The sequence below is a fragment of the Panthera onca genome, chromosome A1, assembly GCF_046562875.1.
Source record: "Panthera onca isolate mPanOnc1 chromosome A1, mPanOnc1 haplotype 2, whole genome shotgun sequence".
Lineage (NCBI taxonomy): Eukaryota > Metazoa > Chordata > Mammalia > Carnivora > Felidae > Panthera > Panthera onca.
This window is the reverse complement of record NC_138339.1, coordinates 174,611,000-174,635,620: the sequence shown is the minus strand read 5'-3', so window position 1 is coordinate 174,635,620 and position 24,621 is coordinate 174,611,000. Positions and strand designations below refer to the sequence as shown.

The window sequence follows — 24,621 nt, the reverse complement described above, 5'->3', positions numbered from 1 at the left end:
AAGGGAAAAAAATCAGAAAATTTGTTGTTAGGGGATCTTTGTGAATCTATTCATACTCCAAATTTTCCTAAGGATACTATGGGACAGAGTGCCAGGAATGTGGCTGGAATAGAGCGCATTTATTCCCGGGGCATTACACGAGTTGTAGAGCAGACTCCATCCTGGGGGCTGGGGCGGAAAACCAATTGATACTGTTGAAGCTTATGTTGTTCACAAAACCTAGTCCTCTTTAGAAATGTAAATCTGTGCTTCCTAAAGAGTACTGTATCCTTCTTACAAGAATTCATCTCTCTTAAAAGGTTTCTCATCTACCTAATTCATAACTATTTATAACCCTGAAAGAATTTTGATTGTTGGGCTTTGGTTGAGCATGGTTGGATATGAATAAAGATAAAATTTGGTCTCCTCACACTAATACTATAAAATAACTGTATAAACAGCATTTACCATTAATAATATATTATATTTAGAAAGCAGATTATATGATATATGTATGGTATATTTCTAGTTGCATGCTTAAAATATTTATGCACAGAGGAAAAAAAACAAGGCCTATACAAACTGTTCAGAGTGTTTTTCTGGGAAGTGGTATTATGAGTGTATTTCACTTTTTGTTGGTTTTTTTTCTATATTTTGTGTTTGATAATAAACATCTATTATTTTGAAAGAAGGAAATTGTTTTAAGATTGGCTCCCAAGAGCTTTCACAATTGAAAAACCTGAGATCCAAGACTGGAATCTGTATGTTAAAAGTCTAGGCTGTGTTGCCTAATATGGTAGCCAGCAGTCTCAAGCAAATTTTAAAATTATATTTAGGAGAACCTGGGTGGTTCAGTCACTTAAGCCTCCAACTTCGGCTCAGGTCACGATCTCACGGTTCATGAGTTCAAGCCCTGCGCTGGGCTCTGTGCTGACAGCTCAGAGCCTGGAGCCTGCTCAGGTTCTGTGTCTCCCTCTCTTTCTGCCCCTCCCCTGCTCGTGATCTGTCTCTCTCTCTCTCTCTCTCTCTCTCTCTCTTTCTCTCAAAAAGAAACATTTAAAAAATAGGAAAATTGCATGTAAATTAATTAAAAGCCAACTAATTTATTAACAATTTAATTCTCCAGTTGCACTAGGCACATTTTAAGTTTCAACAGCCACATAGTCCTCATCACATAAAGTTCTATTCGACAGTCCTGGTGGAAGCAGGCTACCAAGCTGTGCCCTGAACGTTAAGACAAAAGCGAGCCAGTTTTCATGTGTCCGTAGGAGTGGACATATGCCCTTCACCATAGACCCTGAGAGACTCTTCATCACCAGTCCCTTTTATACACCTCACTAGACTGAGGCCAGGTAAGCTCAGGGTTTTTTCCCATAGCCATTCAGCTAGTTAGTGACAGATGAAGGATGAGAACTCAGGACTACTAGCTCCTAACACATAGCTCCTGTCAACATGTCACTATTACCATCTTTTCCAGAAAACTAAAGCTTCCCAAACAATACTTCAGTTGAATTCAGCTCAATTTTGTTTCACAGACATTTTTGGATGCTTAAAATGTGATAGGCACCATAATAAGCCTTGAATATACAAAACCAAGTAACAGATGTGTCTCTATCCCAAAGCATGCCTAAGTGCTAACCCAGAAGGGCGTCCGAAGTGGTGTGATAGTACAAATCAGGGACAGGTCTGTTCTTGGGAAATCTAGAAAGGTTTGAGTAGTGTCTGGACCTTTGTGCACCCAAATCCATGCATTAGCACTTCTTCTTTAATATTCTCAATTTTCCCCATCCTCCAGGTGAAAAGAGGCTAGATTCCATTTTTTTGAAATCTACTTGATCCCTGACCTAATTTTGCTTTGTTTCTATTTTTGTTCTTTGGTTTAACTTCATGTGGAATACTAAGATACCTTCAACTCTTTCAATATGAACAAATTTTCTTATTTTTAAGCCTGGTTTTATACATGTAAAATAATTTTAAATATTCAAATGAAATTAAATAAAATACTGCTTTGGTATTTAGTCATCCACCCCATTTTTGGACTACATAAAAGCAAATAAAAATTTTGAATGAATGGGGAGCACCTGGGTGGCTTAGTCGGTTAAGCGTCTGGCTCTTGACTTCAGGTCAGGTCATGATCTCACAGTTCATGAGTTTGAGCCTCACATGGGGCTCTGTGCTGACAGTGGGGGGCCTGCTTGAGATTCTCTCTCACGCTCTCTCTCTCTCTCTCTGTCTTTCTGCTCCTCCCCTGTTCACTTGTGCACCCTCTCTCTCTCTGAAAATAATAAATAAACTTTAAAAATAAATTTTGAATGAATGATTATTTTTCAACCAGTTCTGTTGGAAATGTTTAAACACAGGCTAATGACTTGGAGCTCTGTGTTCTCCTATAAATAAATCATGTTCCTGTGTTTTAACAGATGCAATGCTCTTGGTGGCAGAACGACTGGAAGGACCATTCAACATTGAGTCTGTCATGGACCCAATAGATGTCAAGATCTCTGAAGCCATTATGAACATGCAAGAAAACAGCATGCAGGTGTCTGCAAAGGTATTTGCATTAGTCATGTTTGTACTAATAAGGAAGGTGCAGGAATCGAAAAAAGAAGTAACTAGATGTGTCGACTGGGATTATGAATTCTAATACATCGTCAGAGAGCTTGTCCTGGTGAGCTACAAATTTGCTATTGCATTCAAAATGTCTACCAAAATGGCATTGAGAGGGGAAGCAATCTTTTATTCTCAGCTACTCAATCATGAAGTTTCAGAGAGTCCCAGGTATATTGACTAATCCCTCACATTTGTGAGCAATTTGGGGGGAATTTTCTTTTTAATATGTTTGAAATCTCTGCACACCGTCAGCCTGTTCTCTCTCTAGGAACTTCTAATTATATCTTCAGCTGTGCAAACCCAGCAAATGTTCTATATGTTCCGTCGTAAATAATTAAACATTTCATCTGACTTCCTGTTTTAAGACTATGGTGTAACCTTCATTAATGACTCTTTAGGGGAAAGTGCTCCTTTGTATGAAGTCAAGCACACGTTAAAAGAAGAAAAGCTCATTTTCATAAATCATATGAGACAGAGCTTCTGGGTTTGCAGCTGCAGAGACCCCAAATGCCAGGTGCCCAATTTTTATTTGTCTCTGCTCAGTTGAAGATAAGCAGAACCTGCATTACGCCAAATGAAGAAGTTTGCAAAGGGTCTCCAGCCTGTCCCTTCATCGCCCCTTTTCACCCACAATGACGACTACACAAAGCCCTTATGTGCTCTTTACTGGTCTCCCTGTCATTAAACACTAACCAAATCTATATCAGTCCTTTGAACCTGGTTGGTGACTGAGTGATTGCGTTTTAATTGAAAGTCGTTCACGGAAAAATAGGTCAGCCAAAGAGATGCATGCTTAGCTTTCTTCGATTTGTAAAATCCTTTGTGAGATTTCAAATATAATCAAGCAAGAAGGGGTGTGTGATGGGGAGAAATTGCAGGGCAGAAAGCCAGCCATGGAATCAGACTAGGTCTCCTTGGATGAGTCTGAATCAAGCCAGATTTGGGCTTTTCAGGGTGAGCTGGTAGCAAGCGGGGTAAGAAAACATCTGGCCTGGGTCCCTTTCTCTCTGTCCTTGAGAGAGGAACAAGCCAAAAGTTGTATAGGCCTAGATCTGGCTTTTAATGAGCTTTGGGGGAGCCTGTGTCAAGGAAGATGCTCCAAATCACCACTGCCTGTTGGGGAAATGGCACGTTCGGGGGTTCCGCAAAAAGCTATTTTCTTTCTTTCCTGGGGAAACAAATCGCAATCATTTATTCCTCTCAAATCTACTGCCCAGACGGGGACTCGTGTTGTTTTGAGAGGTCACTAGCTCAGCAGTGCTTAAGTACCAGAACCTGAGGTTGCTAATATTCAAAACAGCCCTGCAGGAGACGGCGTGAGTTGTACACTGACAGACGTGTCTGCAGTTTGAGACCATCACACTTCTTAGAAGGATTTGCACTGGAGCGTGTGCATTCGTGTTCAAGTTACTCTATTAAAAATTCTCGAAGAGGTCAGATGGACTCTCTCTCTTCCCAGAATGTGGATGAGACATTTTTGTTGAATTTGTCCAACTACATTATAATAGTAGGGCTGTTAATAAGGGATGTGCTTTTAAAAAGACGTATTTCTTGGTAAGAAATGTCAAAATCAAGAGTAGAAATAATATAGGGCATGTAAGAGGACACTCACCTTAGAGGATACAGCATAGCGGGTCATAAAATAACAGTACAAAAAATGTCAAAGGGGCTAGAAAAGGTGTATCTGGTAGTCTTGACACAGGGCAAAGGGGAGGGAGTTAAGGAAAGGGAGAGAGGAGAGGTTCTGCAGGAAAAAAGGATGGGAGGCAGGCTACCATCTGGAAGAGGGTTTGAGGAAGGACCAAAGCCAGCCTCACACACAGGGGAGAGGTAACAGGTGGTTGGAACTTGGACACATTTAGCAGGAAACACCAATAGGATTTGCTGAAGAGGCGGATATGTTCCTAAAGAGGCTTTATTGCATCAAGGGAATGGAATTTGGAAATAGGTAGTTTCATTTTCCATATAAACCATATCCATGAAATTATGAATGAACTAAAGTCTGAAATCTACATTCTAGCTAAGAACTGGAGGGTTGTCTTTTTCCTATTTCAGAGGCCCCTCAGTCACCCTTGATAGACAGTGACAAGGAATGGAAATTCTAGATTTCCACACTTTCACCATAGTATTTGCATAACGAGACTTCCTTGCCTTCTGATAAGGTTTTGAGTGAAGCCAGAAGCTATTTCCTAATTGAGGGTAGGGGTGGGGGGTGGACAGACGTCCTGAGAGTTGTAAAGCTCACAAATTAAAATGACTTTTTACTCCAGGATATGATTGGTAACTTCTCCTTAGAAAATCATTGACCTTATTACACCAGTGGCTGATAGAAGTCATTCCAGAGCCTCTTTCGGAAAAGCAACAGTATTTATAACTGCTAGATCATATGTGTAGAATGCTTACTGCAAGGGACTGTACTGGGCTTTATATGGTTTATGTTATGCAGTATTTATAACAATGCTTATGATGAGATAGAACTCCCCCCCTATTTTCCAGATAAGGAAACTAAGGCATAGAAAGGTTAAGTAACTTACAAACCCCTCATGGTGCGTGAGGGGTGCATAGAGGGTGGTCTGGTGGCAGAAGCCACTTTGCCAGATCACTGCGTTACAAGGAGGAGGGTGCCTCCAAAGCCAGTCTCACATAAGGGCGGAGTTCAGCAAATCTGTGCTGCATAGACCAAATATTAAGAGAAAGTTCGGAGACTTTCAGTAATACCTTCATGAGAAGCCGAGGAGACAGGGTGGCAAAGCCAGAAGGACTCCAGTTGTCCGTCTTTCTGTCCGATTCCCTTCATAACATACCTTGCGCTTCCCACCATGCTGAATTCTCATGAAAAAGTTCTCTTGTCTAACCTCATCACTTACGGCTTCCATCCTTTTCTCAGGTTGTGATAGTACAAAGTATAAAAGACTACTGTTGTCTCCCTTTTGCTGTCTGAAGGTGGAGAGGAACATGCAGCAGTTTCAGATAGGAAATTTCCCTAATGGTTCTCCTCGTATCTGTAGGAGGGAACAGCTCATGTAGTGGGATTTACCGACCAATGAAAAGATCTGTTCTCACCATGTGTGCTTGTGCTCCAATCTTATCTTAGATCTGTTTTTACAGATATTATCAGATCCTTTTCCTCTCCTATTTAGCCCACAGCTAAACTGTTATCTGTAAGGGATACTGACATTCCTTTCAAAAAAATACATTGGCTAGGGGCGCCTGGCTGGCTCAATCAGAAGGGCATGCAACTCTGATCTCAGGGTCATGAGATTGAGCCCTACATTGGGTGTGGAGATCACCTAAATAAATAAATAAATAAACTTAAAAAAATACATTGGCTATATGAAGTTGTATGATCCAGTTATAATAATTTGGGAATAGCATTATGGCACTTATTTCAAATTCTTGGTTTGTATATTCTTTGTATAATATCATATGTTATATAATACATTACATATATCATTACATGTGTATATATGTGTATATACACATTTAAGTGTTTTTTTTTTTTTTTTTGAGAGAGAGAGAGAGATAGAGAGTGAGCAGGGGAGGGGCAGAGAGAGAGAGGGAGACAGAATCCCAAGCAGGTTTCACGATGTCAGCACAGAGCCCAACGTGGGGCTCAAACTCATGAAACATGAGATCACAACCTGAGCCAAAATCAAGAGTCAGATGCGTAACTGACTGAGCCACCCAGGTGCCCCTGTATATACACAATTTTAAAGACTGGAGACAAACGCGTGTTAAAATTTGGTTGGTTCTTTTTGGGCGAATAATCACCTAGTAACAATGATAATCATCATTGCCACCATTAGTTGAACACCTATTATATTCATTCACCAAATACCCTATCATGTACCAAGCCTGAAGAATGTAGTAGAGGACAAAATAGATCCTCTGCCCTCATGTCAGTCTCTTTCTAGATGCTTTATGTACTTATTTCAAATCCTTGCTGCAATCTTGTAGAACATCTATTTCCTGATTTTATAGGTAAAGAGTGTTAAATTTACAGAAATTAAGTAGCCTGCCTAAAGTCACGCAACTACCAAGTGGCGAGCTGGGATTACTACTGCAAATGGTCTGATCCAAAGAAAGAAGACTTTCCCAGTATGCCACTGTTTCCTCAGTAAGTGTCTTCCCACCTGGTCTAGACATAATTCAGCCCTGGAGGAAACAGCCTTCACACAAGAGGGCTATTGCCCAACACGTACCACAGGGAACCTTCCGATGAGAAACACATGCTGTTAGTTCTTCAAGCCCCAACCAACCAAGCTTGTCACATTCACCAATTTAACCATCTTCATCACAGACAGGAAAGCACCCTTATTATTCTACCGCTTCTGTTACCTACACAAATCAAAGAACTTTGCAGGTTTGTGGAAATTCCCCAGGGGAAGGGAGGACAAACCTTGCTGAGTCCCTGTCTGTGAATTTCAGATGTGTTGATAGTCTCCTCCTAATCCTATCAGGGAAGGTGAAACTGATCTCACTCGATATAATTTAACTGCATTAGGAATAATTTCAAACCTAATCCAGGAAAAGATTGGTTTGTCAGATAGAATCTAAATTAAGAAGGGAGCCATTAAATTCCAATTGAAACCATCCATTCAATTAATACTTATTACAGACGAGGGTAGAACCCATTATGGAAGAGCAGGGTGGCCTTCAGGTACTTAATTTTCTCGAGACAACTCTTTCTGAATCTCCAGCACAAATGAAGATTTAAAAAAAACCTAAGAGGACAGAAAAGAGAATATAATAACATCTGCCTCTAGGTAGTGGGTCTTAGTTTCCTCATCTGTGAAATGAAGGGTTCTTTGAAATGTGCTTTTCCAGTTCTGCACAGTTTACAGTATTGTGAACATTATCTCTTTATCTCTTCACTACCGGTTAGAGTTTCCTTTCTGAGCATCCAGATATTTTTCTTGGGATCTTTTCCTTTTCAAAACATTCAGACACCAATGATATCACATGTGGAAACTATCTTCTTTCGGATATGAAGACACTGTTTAGAATTTAGCTCAAATAAGTATATTTTTATTCCAGTGGTGTTTATATTTACTTTGAGCTTCTAGATTCTGTGTGCACTTCTTAAGGCAGTAAACATGATATTTCTCGTGTTGTGGTTATTTGCGTACTTACCTTCTCCTTCCAAGATTAAAAATTATTTGAAGACAGGAGTTACATCTTATTTGTTATTACATTCTTTAGAGAGTCATCCTATCGCATCATTGTATGCATGGAAACCACATTGTATTTTGCTGAGCTGATTTGGAATGTGAAAGTATAATGCCACAGAGACTTCAACAATAAAGAATAGAAAACACCTTAAAATGTATTTGAAGTCAGTCTAGTGTTCTTTAAAATAGCATAAACGTGAAGGGGTACCTGGATGACTCCATCAGTTAAGCGTCCAACTTCGGTTCAGGTCATGATCTCACAGTTTGGTGAGTTCAAGCCCCACGTCAGGCTCTGTGCTGACAGCTCAGAGCCTGGAGCCTGCTTCACACCCTGTGTCTCCCTCTCTCCCGGCCCCTCCCCTGCTCGCACTCTGTCTCTCTGTCTCTGTCTCTCTCTCTCTAAGAAGTAAACATTAAAAAAAATTTTAATTAAAAAATGAGGATGCTGGTAGTACCTATTCATAGACTTTTTTGAGAGTAAAATGATGTCATCCATGTACAATGCTTAACGCAGGATTTATCAAATTGAAACCACTTGTACAAGTTCAATGTTTTAATTGCTGTTATTGAAAACATCTATGATGTGTAAATCCTAAAGAGCATTGATTGGCTCTGTGGTTTTGCCTCCTCCATGATGGCCTGTGAGCTTCTCTTTAACATCTCAGATTCGAAGAGCAGGAGGTGATATATACACCTACTCTGAAAGTCACCTGTGCTCGGTGTTATTTTCAATGGCAGTGAAGCACCTTGCAAGGGTCACATATTTTGGCATGGCCCGTGGCATGACATGGCACTGAAGAAATGTCTAACGAACAAAGCCTTCAGGAGGAAGGGGCTCGGGGAGAAGAGTGGGGTGGAGAGAGGCTGTCAGCAACTTACTCCCTACCTGGTGATCACACCAGTGCCGATACAGCAAAAGGTTTTAGAAGAATGTCACTGGCCTTTGCCTAATATCACATTATTCTTACATTAAGGGAATAATTGGCCTGCTGCATTGACAAGTGGCTCAGTTCCTTCTGCCTGATTTCTGAGGAAAAAAGCAAATAGCAATACTATTTATTATAAAGTTCTATTTCTATTTCTTCTTCGGGTTTTTTTTAAATGTTTATTTTTGAGAGAGAGAGAGAGAGAGACCACGCACGCACAAGCAGGAGAGGGGCAGAGACAGAGGGAGATGCAGAATCCAAAGCAGGCTCCAGGCTCTGAGCTGTCAGCACAGAGCCTGGTGGAGGGCTCGAACTCACAAACCGCGAGATCATGACCTGAGCCAAAGTCAGAAGCTTAACCGACTGAGCCACCCAGGCACCCTGTTCAGTTTTGTTTTTAAAAGAAAAGAGGGAGTCCTCAGTGATGTCTCGATTCAGAATATTCAGAATAGTTTCTCTGGTTTTTCAAAATTTCAAAGTTTATATTCTGCCCGTCAGCTCTTACTTATAATATTTCACCAAGAAACAGTGACCTCCTTGAAACATCTTTTATTCTTTGATTTCTCTATTTCTACACAGAAAACTAGAATCTGTTCTATTCCTGTTTGTGACGTCACTGGATAAGAAAGCCAGATTTTTCAGATGCTACATACAAAGAAAAGAAAGGAAGGGGGGAAAAAAGACACCTTTTCTTATAAAGTAAAATGAAGGTTCGAGAAAAATGCCTACAATGCATTAAAAGAAACACATCCCAAGCAAACTAGTTTTAACTTTCCTTCCATGTACAGGGATTTAAAAAAAAAAAAAATTCCCTCCTTTTGATGATAAAGGGAAACTCCTGATTATCTCTAACCTTTGGAGATTTATCTTAAGATTTTCCTTCACTTTAACTTCAGGGCAAAAGATAAGAAGATTACCTTTAATGAAGCTTACTCAAGAATAGGTGACTGAAACTCAATTCGGTTTTTTAACATTCAGTGCATTCTTAGAAACAGAGGAAGATACCCTCTCACTCGCCTGAAAGAAAGTCTTCTTCCAACATCCTCCTTAGAAGGGAACTCCTTAGAACTTTGAGGAGAACTCCTTCCTTAGAATCAGGCTTTCCAGGGGCCACAGATGGTCGTGTTGAGGAATTCAGTAGACCCATTGTGACCCATATACAGTCATCCCCGGCTCTTAGTGTTGCCCCCTACCCAGGGATACAACGTCCTCCTGGCTTCAGAGAGTCAGTGCCCCAGCCATCCTACATGTATGCATAGGAAGGAGCTACCGCTGTGTGTTTACAGTAACTTGTTCTGCCACAAATGTTTGAATTATATGGCTTCCTATAAGTCTTTCTTCTAACATGTTTTGCAAGTCTCTTTCATTTCACCTCATTATTCCAGAATAGATCTTAAAACACCAGCCTAGATGCCTTACAAAGTGAGAATCAATCATTTCTTTATTAATACACGTGACCTGTTAGCTAGACGAAATGTCTTTAACATTTGGGGCGCATGGGGGTGGGTGAGAAAAAGAGCTCTTCCGCAGAAAAGTGAGACCTCCTCGGACACAGTGTTCTGACTTTGCTACAGGGACGGGAGTAATTTCACCCCAAATCTCTCCCAGCCCAGACTGCTCTCCGGATCATGCCTGTTTATCCAAGGGTCAGCCACACATCCCCACCTGCCACCCGCAATAGCGCTATCCAAAACTGTACTCGTGTCCTCCCAGAAAGCCTCCCTCCCCAGAGATGGTGCCCTCTGCTGCACCTCATCCTAGACAGAAACCCAGCTGACTCCTCAACTTCCCCTTCTCCCTCGCCATCACAGTCGGTCTATGATGGACCCCACTGATCAGTCATTCTAAATCTCTTTTGAATCCATCCACCGTGGCTCCCTTAATTTTATCATCTCCCATGTGGATTATAGCCTCCTAATTTATTCCCTGCCTTTGGTTTTGCCACGCTCTCATCTATTCTCCACAGTCACCGGATGGATTGCTAAAAATGCAGATGTGTTCACATTACTCCCCTGCTTACCAGCTTTCCACGGTTCTCAGGTGCCATTAGACTCAAGTCCAGACGTAGCCCAGCACAATGTTGTCCTTAGCCTGTCTCCCCAGGCCACCACTCACCACTGTCTCCACCTGGAATTATTGAAGCAAATGTTTATTGAGCATTTTTTATCTTCCGAGCACCATACTAGATGCTATGGAGGTGGTAGTGGATAAGACCAACCGAGTCTGAGCCCTACTGGACGTTTTAACATAGGAAGTGAGAGAACCTCTGTATGTGCCACACATACAAGGTGGCCCTGGCTTTGTTGTTCAGAAGAACCATCCTCTGTCACCTCCATGCTTTTGCACAAGCTGTCCTCTCATCCTGGAACATCCTGTCCTCTCCACCCCGAACACCAAATATGCACCATCTTCCAGTATTTCTGGCACATGCCAACTATTTCTTTACTTCTGGGTAAGATTCAGTGATATACTGGCAAATGCTTGCACAACCAGCTCTCAATGCAGTAACCATGCAGTTAACCATGGAAATGCAGTTATTAACTATGCAGTTAGTTACTAACCATGTAGTGCTTGCCAATTTCTGTTGTGTAAATATTCCCACCATGGTGATTTCATGCTACCAACATGATGTCACTGAACACAGAGTAGCTCACCACAAGGTAACATTTCCCCCCTTTACTGATACAATTGGCATAAATAACCTCAAAGGCATAAGTAATAGTAAGTAATTAGGAAGTAATGAGTTTTGAGTATATATTACCTTTGTTTTCAATATAACGTATACAAATTTCTTTAAGTTTCTACAGTTTAGCTTTTAATAATCACTGTTTAATGACTGGCTTGCAGAATTCCTGAAAATTTAACGAGTGGTCTTGTGAGCCCATAAGAGCCAGTTCGAACACAGCACTGCTATCCTAGAAATCCTTCTCTGACCCTCCATTCTGGTTAGTTGCCCCTTGTGGGTGCCCCCACTGCATTTATCATGATGTAATTGTCCAGTTTCTTGTCGGAACCTTCATGAGAGCAGGGGCATGTCCGGGTGGCACCTATGTCTGGCCATAGTGACACTCAATGAATATTGTTTGTGTGATGGGTTGAATGGATGATACAGAGCCAGGCTGATGAAATCTACACATCTATGTAAATTCAGCAAAATGATCTTAAAACTCATAAACAAAGGGCATATAAAATAATCATTTAGCCAGGCCAAGAAGGTTAAGGTCTCTTCGTCTCCACTCTCAAAATACGCTTTGTTCAGTTCCTTGTATCATTTGGGAGAAAATGTTAAGGTGTTCTGCTCTTTAAGGAAGGCAAACGCTTCAAGGGAAAAAAATCATCTTCTCAAGCAAATGGAACGAATTTGCTTTTATTGAAGAAACAATTTTAAGATGTATGCAAAACATCTGACAGATATTCCAGATATTCTGGAACCAAGCTGCATAAGCACTGGGAGTAAATTTTTAAAACCTTAAAACTGACATGGTAGCTGGCTTTTGAAAATTGAAGCCAGTGAAAAGCAGCCAAAGCTGAAACTGATGAGTTGACTTGATTCAATATAACCCGAAATTCTCTTCACGGAGTCCTGAGCCTGCCCAGGGACCCATGTGGAGTTTGCCAGACAACTTGGCCAAGGGATCATTGTAATCAGTCTTTAGGGGGAAAAAAGCATGAGTCAGGGAGCAAAGAAAAAGAGAGGAAGAGAGAAGGGAAGGAAGAGAGAGAAGGAGGGGTGGGTGAAAGAACACAAGAAAAGAGCAGATTGTTCTGAGACATTAGGATGAAAACATGTTTTCTTAAAAAATCAATCCATAAAGAGAGCTGGCAAACTAATAAAACAAAAGAAAAAGAAAAAGCCTTGATATTTAAAATGTTTGTGTAATGAGCACAGTAATTTTATATATCAAAAGAAAGAAGTCATTATTAAAAGTTTTCGGTTTATATTCAGGAAAAGTCTTCGTGGGATATTAGCAGAATGCAAAAAACATTGTGAAATTAGGCTCTAGGGTGTCAGTTTAATCTTGTGTCATGGTGATGATATGGCTTTTCTGGCTATGACTCTTAATAAACTGGGATTTAAGAAAACATTTCAACTTATTCACATCTATTTACTAATGATATGTGGACAACTCCTGCACGCCCATTTCTATCTCCAGATTACACTTCTTTGAAAAAGGACCCCAACTCTGTGCTGACCCTAGACAGTCAAGGACAGGGAGACCCTTCAACTGCAGCCACGGGCAAGTGGCGATGCTCAGAAAGGGATGCTTTGCAAACAGCCTGATTTGCCTTCCACTTTGCTACAAGCAACAGCCATTGCTTGAGACGTGAGCCCAGTTTCCTCTAGAACCTGTGTCTCTTAGCTCACCCGCCATTAATCAGAGAGCCAAGCCTGACTATTATATACACAAGGTCTTACTCTCTAATTGGCTTTCCAAGCACAGTGGGTAACTGTTATCAAGCGATCAAGGAACAGGGTTTTTTTTGGTTTTATTTATCAGTTTAAACAAAGTTGTTGATTTGGTTTTGCTTTAAGTTGGCACGGTAAACGGAATAAGGGAAATATCAAATGAGTTTTTTACACAGACCCATGATTCATTGTTTTTCCTGAAGTCCAAAGAAAGAAATGTTAGGCTGATTCTGGAGAGATAATGATTCTTTGTGATAAAGTATATAAAATACATAGCACAGGGTCTGGCCCATCATGGACATTCAGTAAGTGAAAGCTCTCTTTTCCTTTCCAGTCTTGTCTTACAGAAATCTGTTTGCTAATTGCCTTCCATAAATGTTTGCAAAAGGGTGAAATTATAACTAAAAATTTTATTTATCCATAAGCTTTCATTCCCAGGGTTTTTTGTTGTTGTTGTTGTTGTTTGTTTGTTTGTTTGTGTTTTTTTTGTTTTTGTTTTTTTAAGAAAAGCATGTACTATGGGGCTCCTGGGTGGCTCATTCATTTAAGCATCTGACTCTTGGTTTCAGCTTAGGTCATGATCTCACAGTTCATGGATTCAAGCCCCACAATGGACTCTTCTCTGACAGTCTGAGGCCTGTTTGGGATTCTCTCTCTCCCTGTCTCTCTGCCCTTCCCCTGCTCATGCTCTCTCTTTCTCAAAATAAATAAACTAAAAACAAAAACAAAAAAACAAAACATACTGTGTGCTAGGAACTCTTGCAGATTCTGGGATTCAGCAATGAACAAAATATTTAAGATCCAATTCTTCATGAAAGATTACCCATGCATCACTCTGCATAATCCATAGATTTGATTTGTTATCCATTATTGTGCTATTTAATTGCTAAAATATTACTTCAATAATATACCTTTATATGCCTCATATTTTTAGTGTCTTTTCAAAGCATCATATCATTCTGTCTTCCCAGCAGCCATGAGAATGGGGGAGAATGTTACTCCAAGGTCATATAGGTTTAAGGAGAAAGTCTAGACTCTCGTTCATGGCCTTTCTCTTAGGCCACAGCTGTCTCTCATGAAAACAATGACCACACTTGGACAAAACATATGTAAAGCCCATGCAGATATGATAGCTTCTGTTTCCTTGGGAACAACTGGGATAGATTTGAATTCCCCAAGTGGTCATCTAACAAACAGTTCACTCATCAACACTGTAATTTAAATTAGAATCTCATAAGTAAATAAAACATTACTTACTCTCAAAATACCAAGTCCAAATAAATCTAGGTAGCATTAACTGCCACCCATATTAATATGAAAGATTAGAGTTCTGTTTGCAAATTTTCAGAACGATATATGGGAATAGCAACATCCCACCACAATAAGAACCCACTGAGCAGAAACTGAGAAGATAGAATTTTTTTAAAAACATAGGAGCCGAGACAGGATTGATCAGCAGCCACTGCTTATCAGGTCACCAGTAATGACTTTTGTGAATGTATAATCAACCTGCAGAAGACAAAGAGATATAGGTATAAAGCTACGGGTGCTTCTGGAAAAGTGCATACCATGTTGTTTTATTTTAAGGGAAATATGTTAAGACGCTGAGATGTCCTTAAGGGAAAACGGCTTATATTTTAAAACCTAAGACACGGCATTCAAACCTGTTATCACCACACCTTCCTCTCTTTCTCACCTCTCGGAAACAATAAAATGTCTCTTCTTTCAGAACTTTGTAGCTTTAACGTCAGCGTCTTTAATCTCAGAATGCCAGCATACTTCTGAGACATTATTTTAGTAATCTTCTTAAAAGAGAGAATTCATAAGGCAGATATGTTCCCCAAACCCACAGGTTTTTCAAGCCTGCTAAGCACGAAGGAAAATTCTGTTGTACATTTGTGGTACCTGTCTACACTGGGACTGCCAGCTACTTTTCCAAATTCCAGCGGTCCCCCCTTATCCATGGTTTTGCTTTCCATGGTTTCAGTTTTTCAGTTACCTGCACTCAAATGTGATCCCAAAGCAGATGACCTTCCTTCTGACCTACCTTCCTCTGTCAGAAGGCCACCACCAGTCTAACACCATATCACAGCGTCTGCGTCACTCATCCCACTTCATCTCTTGTAGGCATTTTATCCTCTCACCTCATCACAGGAAGAAGAGTGATACAGTAACAGTAAGATATTTTAAGAGGGGGGTTCCATGTTCACATAACTTTTATGATGGTCTTTTGTTATAATTGTTCAATTTTATCGCCTCTTATTGTTGTTTATCTCTTACTGTGCCTAATTTATAAATTAAACTTTATCATAAGTACATACATATAGGGAAAAAATGTGTATATAAGATTTGATTCTATTTATGGTTTCAGGCATTCACTAGAGGTCTTGGAACATATCCCCCATGGGCTGTATCTAATTATCTATTACAGCATCCCTTGGAGGAAGACAGGCAGATGATACTGATTCTGTTTCTTCAAGGATTAAAGCTTATGATTTGTTCCACAATCAAATGTGGCTCACCTACAACTGTGCTCTCTAGAAACTTCTCTTCTGTTGTAAAGAAAAAACCGTTAGTGACTTAAAACAGTATTTCTTCCCTTGAATTAAAGGTAGTTGGGGGGGGAGGCACCTGGGTGGCTCAGTCAGTTAAGCATCTAACTCTTGATTTTGGCTCAGGTCACGATCTCACGGATTGTGAGATCAAACTCTGCGCTCTTAGCTCAGAGCCTGCTTGGGATTCTCTTCCCTCCTTCTCTGCACCTCCCCCATGTTCTCTCTTTCTCTCAAAATAAATAAATAAACTGTGAAAAGAAAAAAAGGCAGCAAGGGGTGCATGCATTGTTGGCGGGAATGTAAATTGGTGAAGCCTCTATAGACAATACAGAAGTTTCTTAAAAAATTAAAAGTAGAACTACCATGCAGTCCAAGAATTTCACTTCTGGACATTTATACAAAGAAAATAAAGACACCAATTTGAAAAAATATACATACCCCTATGTTCATCGCAGCACAATAGCTGAGATATGGAAGCAACCCAACTGTTCCTCAAGAAATGAATGGATAAAGAAGTTGAGTAATGGAATATTACTCAGCCATTAAAAAGAATGAGATCTTGCATTTGCCACAATATGGATGGCCCGAGAGGGATTATGCTAAGTGAAATAAGTCAGACAGAGAAAGACAAATACAACCATATTATTTCACTTATACGTGCAATCTAAAAAACCAAAGAAGACAGGGGTGCCTGGGTGGCTCAGTCGGTTAAGCATCTGACTTCGGCTCAGGTCATGATCTCATGGTCCGTGAGTTCAAGCCCCGCGTCGGGCTCTGTGCTGACAGCTCAGAGCCTGGAGCCTGTTTCAGATTCTGTGTCTCCCTCTCTCTGACCCTTCCCCATTCATGCTCTGTCTCTCTCTGTCTCAAAAATAAATAAACGTAAAAAAAAAAAAAAAAAAAAAACCAAAGAAGACAAAACAGAGGCCGATAGAAAGAAGAAATACAGTTGCTAGAAGGGAGGAGAGTGTAATAGGGGAAGAGGCTTGAGACGTGCAGACTACCAGTTATAAAATAAATAAGTCGCAGGGTTGTAAAAGACAGCACAGGGAATATAGTCAATAATATTGTAATAATTTTCTATAGTGACAGATGATAACTAGAACTATTGAGGTGATCATTTTGTAATGTATAAAAATATCGATTCACTATGTTATATACCTGAAAGGAATATAACATTGTATGCAAATAAAATTCAACTTTAAAAACTTGTTTTATCTAAAAGGAAAAAGAAAAAAGAAAAAAACGTAGTGGAGGTGGAATGGCTTCACAAACACCTCTAAATAGATGCCTCTAATCTAAGTGTTACATCTGAATCACTTCTCTGGGTTGGTTAGAACACCCTTCGCGGCGTATCCTGGGGTGTGTTCCCTGGAACACCCATCTTGTGAGAATCTCCTGCACCCTCTGAGGAGCCAGAGGCCAAATAATTTGGGGAACACTGCAAGTGACCTCCTCTCTTTTGATGAGTCAGAACACGCATTCACGTGACAAAGTTCTACTATGTACCTAAGTACCTAATTTAACTTTGACACATGGAATTTACTGCATATGTAACAACTGTTAACAACCCTTGGAAGTGATGTTTTGTGGAAAACATTTAAGAAACATCAGCCGAGACATTTTTTTCCCCTCAAATCTACTGAGTCAAAAAACAAAACTTCTAGAAAGAAACCGATTGTAGAATAACATAATTAGCTAATTAATTGTCAAGCACTAACTTTTCCAAACACCGTCTTCTAGTTTCCTGCCTTATGTATTGCATTTTATCATCGCGGCCTATCTGTATGGTGAATAATAGTATTATTCCCGTCTGACAGAGTAGGAGACTCAAGTTCAGGGAGGACCCTGAATGTTGGCATGGCACTGGGCTGTCCTCAGCCCTTCCTGCCACCTGGCTACATGCTTACCCTCGGTGAGTGCAACAAGGCTTTAAATTTCGCCTTAGGCTGATGATCCAAATCTACACCTCCGCCCTGACCACTCCTCTGAATCGAATTCTCATGCAACCTAACCTCATTTAGCCTCTCACTGAACTGACTCACATTATTCTCCTCTTTCTTCCCTTATTCCAAATATAATATACTGGGGTACTCAGACCACCAGGTAAAAGGCTTATTGGTCCTTTATAATGACGTAGCCTTGGGGCTTCGTGAGGCACACAACTTTGTCTAACTAGACCGCTGCTATCGCAAGCTCAGAAAATTGTCTGAGACGGTGCAAATGTCCCGCACAAGACCTCCTTTTGTCAACCATCCCACGAACCCCATGTTTGAGAAACATGTTGTCTCACTAACAGGTTGCATGGATCAGAAACAGAATCACTGATTTTCACCTTATTGCTCATCTCAGTAACATGACGGATACATGTTGTTTAAGATATAGTCACTGCATTGAGAATCAGGCAGGGGATTTTAATCAATCCCGAGCAATGACAGGGTGAATGGGTGCTCTGGTCTCCTTTGCAACTGTTCCTTTCCGGTTTCTTGAAATTCCGAAAACCAGCCCTTGACCCCTGGGCATGGCCCCTCTACGTGGAAGGGTCTCTTTATGGCATTTCCTTTTTTCCTAAGGGTAAAATAGAATCTGTGTTGAAGGACCTTCAAGATTCGTATCGTGACATATTGCAATGGATTTTTCTGTAGGACTCCAGCTGATGACGGGGTGAGATGTGGCTTCTGTCATAATTACAAGTCAGTGTTTTCTTCAGTTTGGGTCATAGTCTCAGCAATTTCTGCACTGAAGCCACCTTAAAAATATAAATAGCAAAAAGCTACTGGGCTATGTTGACTTACTCATGTTCTGTGATTATAATTAACAGTCTCAAAAAAAAAAAATCAAACAAGTGGTAAGGTTTTCTGTTATGATGAAATATCTCCCCTGGGGCCCTAATATACTGTCAGGGCATTTCTTGCTCCTTTGATTTAATTTAAACCAGTGAGCCAGATTTTTCCCAAAGGGCAAATTAAGAAGGTCTGTTAACTCTTTCAGTGCCCTGCTTCAAGAAATTCCAGCAAGGCCATTAGCGTTGTTTTGCCCTAGGCTTTACACTTTCTAAAAGTCAGCTGTCATATTCAAAGGGATCCAGAATAGCACACTCAACAAAACCCTGGAGCTTTGGAAATGTTAATACCCTCCATCAGCAATGACCTTGCCACTGGGAAGTGATTGAGGCACTAGGGAGAAAAGGGCCCACTATCTTTATCACATGAGTTTACACCATCAACTTCAGAAATTGTGTGAGAGAGAAGAATAATCAAGTGTGTTAAGACCAATCTCGAAGAATGGCAAGACAAAGTGCGTCCACTCTGCAAAATGCTGAGCCGAAGGAGAACTTTTGAATACAACAGAAGAGAAATTAGCTGTAGTGGTGGAACTGAATGAATTGTGTCTGGAGATGGGATTTGTCATTGGGAGTGGCACTGGAGAGCTGCGTGCTTCAGTAGAAGCCCGTAGTATGCTTGATGAAAAATGCTTATTTTAGAGTTAACGCAGAATCAAGTAACAAAACCGAAAGGAATACATTCTAAACATACACAGGCAGGTTAAGAATTAGCTGACGTAGAGATAGTCCCAGAAAGCTGGCCCAAATAAGTATCTAGAAGTAGAATCACCTCCTGTGTAAAAATGGTAGAAAAGTGAAGGTAAACTTCATCACAACTTCCTGAAAATGTTGCTATAGTTTCTGTAATTCTAGTAAAGGGATCATCTGATAACCAGCAGATAGTACCAAGCTTCTAAAAACAGCCAAAAAGAAGCGTCCTCACCCCACTGTGAGTGAAATCACTGTGGGAAAGAGCCGGCTGCTCGGTCCTTAAGATCATTACAATGAAATGTTTGATTTCCCACAGCAAACCTAATTGTGACATGAACAGCTGTCAACAACAAAATTAGAGAGAACTATCATTACAGGGATTTCACCACATGGGCTTGTCCTATTTCCACACCATTGCTCCAGAGAGAGTTTTCAAAGAACTCTTCCAGTAGAGGTTTTCATTATTCAGAGGGGAGTCACTCAACGTTATTTGGCCTTATATGCTCTACAGGAAATACACTTGTCACCATAACAGGAATCCCAAACGGATATTTACTGAATGCCAAATGCAAGTACGTGAAAATGTCTCGGACGCAATTCATTCAATCCTGAAACCATCCTGTGACATAACGATTATAATTCCTTTTTTTTAAATACGGTCAGTGGTTGTTATTTGTGGTATTTATGTTTCAGAAAGTTGCTACAAATATTGAATTAGCAAATACTGAACTGATGGAGACACAGGGCTAGGCACCTGCAGGCTTTTAGTCACCTTTTGGTCAACCAACCAATACATAACCTTATTTAAGTTTATATTTATTTATACTATAACTCCTGCCTGAACAAAGTTTATCTAATACACATACTTTCTCCATATGGCACGTCACAGCCCCTTGTGCTCAGGAACACTAAACCCTAAGCTTGGGGGCATTTTAAACAGGGAAGTTGCCAAGTAAAAGCACAAAAATGTGAAAAACGTGGCACTAAATAGGCCACAGAAACGACACTTGTTTTCAGCATGAGAGCTCAGCCGAGAAGGCAGAGTGTCACCTTCTTCGGCCTCATCTGGGTACATGCATATAGGGCCACTCCGCCCATGTCTGCAGAAGCACATGACTATTGATTTTGGACTTACACAGTAATTTTGCGAGTAGGCAAATTCACAAATAGAAAATCGGTAAATAATGAGGATTGACTGTGTATATTGAAAATAAGAGTCAGGCCACCCCATATCTGTCTAGTCAATTCTTTCTGTTGTATTAGTGGTTGTAGTTGTTTAAGTTTAGAGATACATTGCATGCTTCTACACCAAGATCTTAGAAAGAATCTCATTGTGTAACTTTCTTGACCTTTCCAATGGTTCTTCCAGGTCTTTCAGGGATGTGGCCAACCCAAACCTGCTCCAGCCCTCAGATCTGCTCGCTCGGCTCCTGAAAATTTTAATACAAGGTTCAGACCTTACAATCCCGAGGAGAGGCCAACGACTGCTGCAGGCACAAGCTTGGACCGGCTGGTGAGTTCTCTGGGATTGATGGCCATGGTGGGCACTTCCTGTTACCAGGGTTATTCTTCAGAAGACGTGATGGGACTCTGAAAAAGTTGGTTGTAAAAATCATCTCATTCTTGTATCTGCTCCTGGTCTTAATTAGAATATTGAAAAATAATGAGATCTTCCCTTTAGGTCATGAATTAGATTATTTAAGGCATCTTATCACTATTAATCCACTCATGCAGTGGCCAAATTTTCAATTTCATATTTCTTCTGCAATATTAATCTGAAGACTAAGTTACTATATCTTCCAGAGATATAATTACAATAGCGCATTTCTTATTCCTCTGCTTCCGTTATTTATTCAGTTATGAAACAGTGTGATTTTACTGTGCATTCTCATGTATAAGTTTTCTGTTTGAAAGACCTTGCCAAGAGACCCCGAGTCAATGTTACTACCATTTTCTCTTTATTGTGTGTCTTTAAAAAGTTGGAATCCTTAGAAATAGTCACTCTTTGATCCACTTAAATGTGTGTCAGGGGACCGAAAGATATCTACCAGCAAAGCAATTTACTTGGAGAATACAACCATGAGCATAGTAAACACAATTTTTAATGTGTTTTAAAAATCAAGTTTTGTTGTAAAAAATTAAAAGCTCATAATTTCAAAGAAATCCGCCCAATTATTTTCAATGTAATTTATAGCACCATGAACAATTTATATACCTGTAATTTTTAGTGTTGTTAATGTTATTTTGCCAATTATCTTGATGTAAAACTAACAGATAAAAACCCTAAGGTCATAAAATACTTGAACCACATCTGATTATGTCATATAAACTCAGATCTCAAGGGATTTCTGGTTATGAAAATACTTTTATTAGTCACTGTTAGAAATTACTTTATCATTTTAGTTAATATCCTTCTACAGTGTAGAACTCCTAAGATTAAATTGGTTGAGTTTGGCCTCCAAGTAAATGCATCTCAGCATCTCTGTCTATAAAAATCATATGTACTTACAACATAAAGCCCTAGTCACAAAGCGCCAAAGTGACGGGGCAAGTGAAGTGAGTAGCCACTGAATTACGTTATAAATTTATTACTGTTTGTTAGCAAATAAAACCCCTCTTAAAATTACTCACCTTTCTTCTTTTAAACAACCAGTTAGATTCCCTTGAACAACTAGCCAATTGTTTTAAAGACATGATGGTTACCGTTAGATTCCATTTTCGAGTTTTCACGTTACAAACTTCCGTATGTTAGGATCCTTTTAACCAAAGCACAAATGGTGAGTACGGATTTGAATTCTCTTTCTTTTTTTTTCTTTTTTTTTCCCCCATTTTAGTTGGCTCTAACTTAGTTATTGGAGTAATTCAAGCTTTTTGGAATTTTCACAAACTCTCATTTAAGAACTGGGGCACAGGGCAAGATGAGTAAGTTCTAGCGATCTACTGCACAACATCGCACCCACAGATAACAATTCTGTGTTGTGCACTTAAAAATCTGTTAAGAGGGTACCTCTCACGTTAAGTGTTCTTAGCACAATAAGGTAAAATTTAAAAACAATTTGGGAACATTATGCACTTAGTTAAATTTGCATTGAATTTGATCCATACAATGATATCTATGACTACTAAGTAACGTTTTTCCCGTTGAAACAGAAGCACAGTTTTCTCTCCTCTCCAGGAGAAATAAACACACACAAAACAAACACACACTCGAACAGGGGAAGTAGAGCAAGAAAAACATTTTTCTCGAGACAGCAGTATGTGTGCAATGTAGTACAGCCTAAATAAAGCGTCCGTGCCTTGCGACGTTCACATGATGTTTCACATCTGATAGAAAATAAAACTGGAATTTGAACCCTTTATAAAGGAAATTGATGATCATCAAAATGCCCCAAATGTAAAGGTCTTAAAGAGTATTGGCAAATAGCAAGCTATTTCATGCACCTCCCAAAAATGTATTTCAATCAATTTTTTTCTGAAAAGAACTCATAATGGTTAATTGTATGAACATGAGTAAAAACCAAGGACCAGACAGACTGCATAAGGACCAAATTCAGTGCATAGGAATTCAAATCAATAAATCGGTTTTATTCTAAAATGTTCTCTGACAGCACATGCTTAGCTCCTCATAGGTGTGACTTTAGGCTCTGTAAGGGAGAATGGCAGGTTTATAAATGTTTTATTGAGTTAAATTCCCAAATTCTAAGAATTAACAATTTGTAATTCACAGCCAGCCATTAACCAACCTGGAGCTACATCCCAGTCCCTGAGGGCAAGGGACTGTTTGCACATCAAAAGGAACTATACAGGGTTATTCTTGAGAAATACAAAGGAGGCCCAAAGCTAACATCAGAACTTTCCTTTGCAGCCCTTGGCGCCCCCAAGGCTTTCTTCCCTTTGAGGGTTCAGTGTATTTCTGAATAGTGGATAGGTAAACCGGTTACCTTAGACGGACTGGTTGTGTGACAACTTATATGTCAACAGTCAGACAAAATCTTCTCCAAGATACAAGCACTGGTGAACTCTCTTGATGGGTCTGCCATATATTATAGCCTATTTTGACTGTTTATAAACAAGTCTCATGTCATCTACTCCTGTTTTAATTTTCTCCTGAAAAGATGTTTTCTGAATATTTATAAGAAGCATGTGTCCCAGAAAAGAAGGATAATTGGAAAAGACTTCCCTTAATTTCTCTAAGTGTTTCAGCAAAGAAAATGCTTCAAGGACAGCATCAAAAGAATATTCCAGTCACCCCACTGCTTTTGCCAGAGTGAAAATAACTGTAAAGCTCTTGGACATTTGCTTCTTACTAGCACTTAAAATGAGTACCTCTGTTAATTAACTTTGGGATCTTTTGGTAAATGTTCTTATATCAGTTATGATAAAGCAATTTTTTTATGTGAACTGGCAATTATGGGGTTTATTTTAGAAATAAAGCTCCTAACCCCAACCTGGGCAAGCTGTTGCTAGAATTTATATAAAATAATTAAAATAAAACTCTCTCTCAAAAATCCATCAGTTCCATCATTTAACCTCCATTAGATCTGCAAGGAACTTGTAAACTCTTTTATATCACTAGGACACATTTTCCTTTGTTCCTCTAAAGTTATATGGGCATAAAAGTCAGTCTAGGTAGTCAGTGACTTTCAGACATACTACCCTCAAGTTATTTTTATTATCCAATAAGGAATGAATGCATTTGTATAAATTCAGCTGCTGATGGAAAACTGACTCATCAAAGACAATCACAGTCCTTCCTGCCAACAGCCAGGATTTGGTGAAGATACAAATGCCATCAGCTAACTTGGTTAAGAGATTGGTCGCACGGTCACATGTGTTTCCTGTTACCAATCCCCACCCTAGTGTCTCTCTATCCTGACCTCCTGTTACTGATTTTCAATTAAGTAGGCCAGAGGTGGTTATTTGCAAAAGATTGGTTTTCTTCCTTTTTTTCTTAAATTTACACTTCATGAATTCTCTGACATAATTTGACATGAAACTATGAATGTTTTGAAAGAAACTTCCACTGGAATGTCACTGGGGGTACAGATTATAAAAATGCATCAACCAAAAGCGGTTAATTTTGTAGATCTGAGAATACAGAGATACTTCAGAGTATCGTCTGTGGAAGACAATTAATTGTGTAGTGCAGAAAATCGAGCACAACGTGCTCTGTAGCTCCTGGACACGCAGGGCAGGGAGTGTCTGTCATGCACTCCAGCTAATTCATCAGCGCAAAATATACTTTAAATCATGTGTCTTAGAGGAATATATTTTATAAAAGTAGATTTAAAAGGAAAAAAAAAACAGACGTGGAAGTTAATTCATCAAGTTGGCGATGGTTTAGAAAAATGAACCTCCAGTAAGTATTCAACATCGCACTGTGCATACAGGCCTCTCAGATATTCTTCTGGTCATTCTGTGGGAGTTTGGGGGAGGG

General features: G+C 39.7%; 1 protein-coding gene across 2 annotated transcripts in view; it reads left to right on the top strand.

Moving 5' to 3' along the window:
- The window catches only part of GPC6 (glypican 6), a 1,113,398-nt gene that overhangs the window by 1,007,174 nt on the left and 81,603 nt on the right, over positions 1 to 24,621 (top strand). For both annotated transcript variants that reach the window (XM_060636854.3, XM_060636855.3), the window contains exons 5-6: positions 2,400 to 2,530; positions 20,554 to 20,697. In XM_060636854.3, coding sequence (XP_060492837.1) covers positions 2,400 to 2,530; positions 20,554 to 20,697 — 275 coding nt within the window. The remainder of the gene's footprint in view (positions 1 to 2,399; positions 2,531 to 20,553; positions 20,698 to 24,621) is intronic.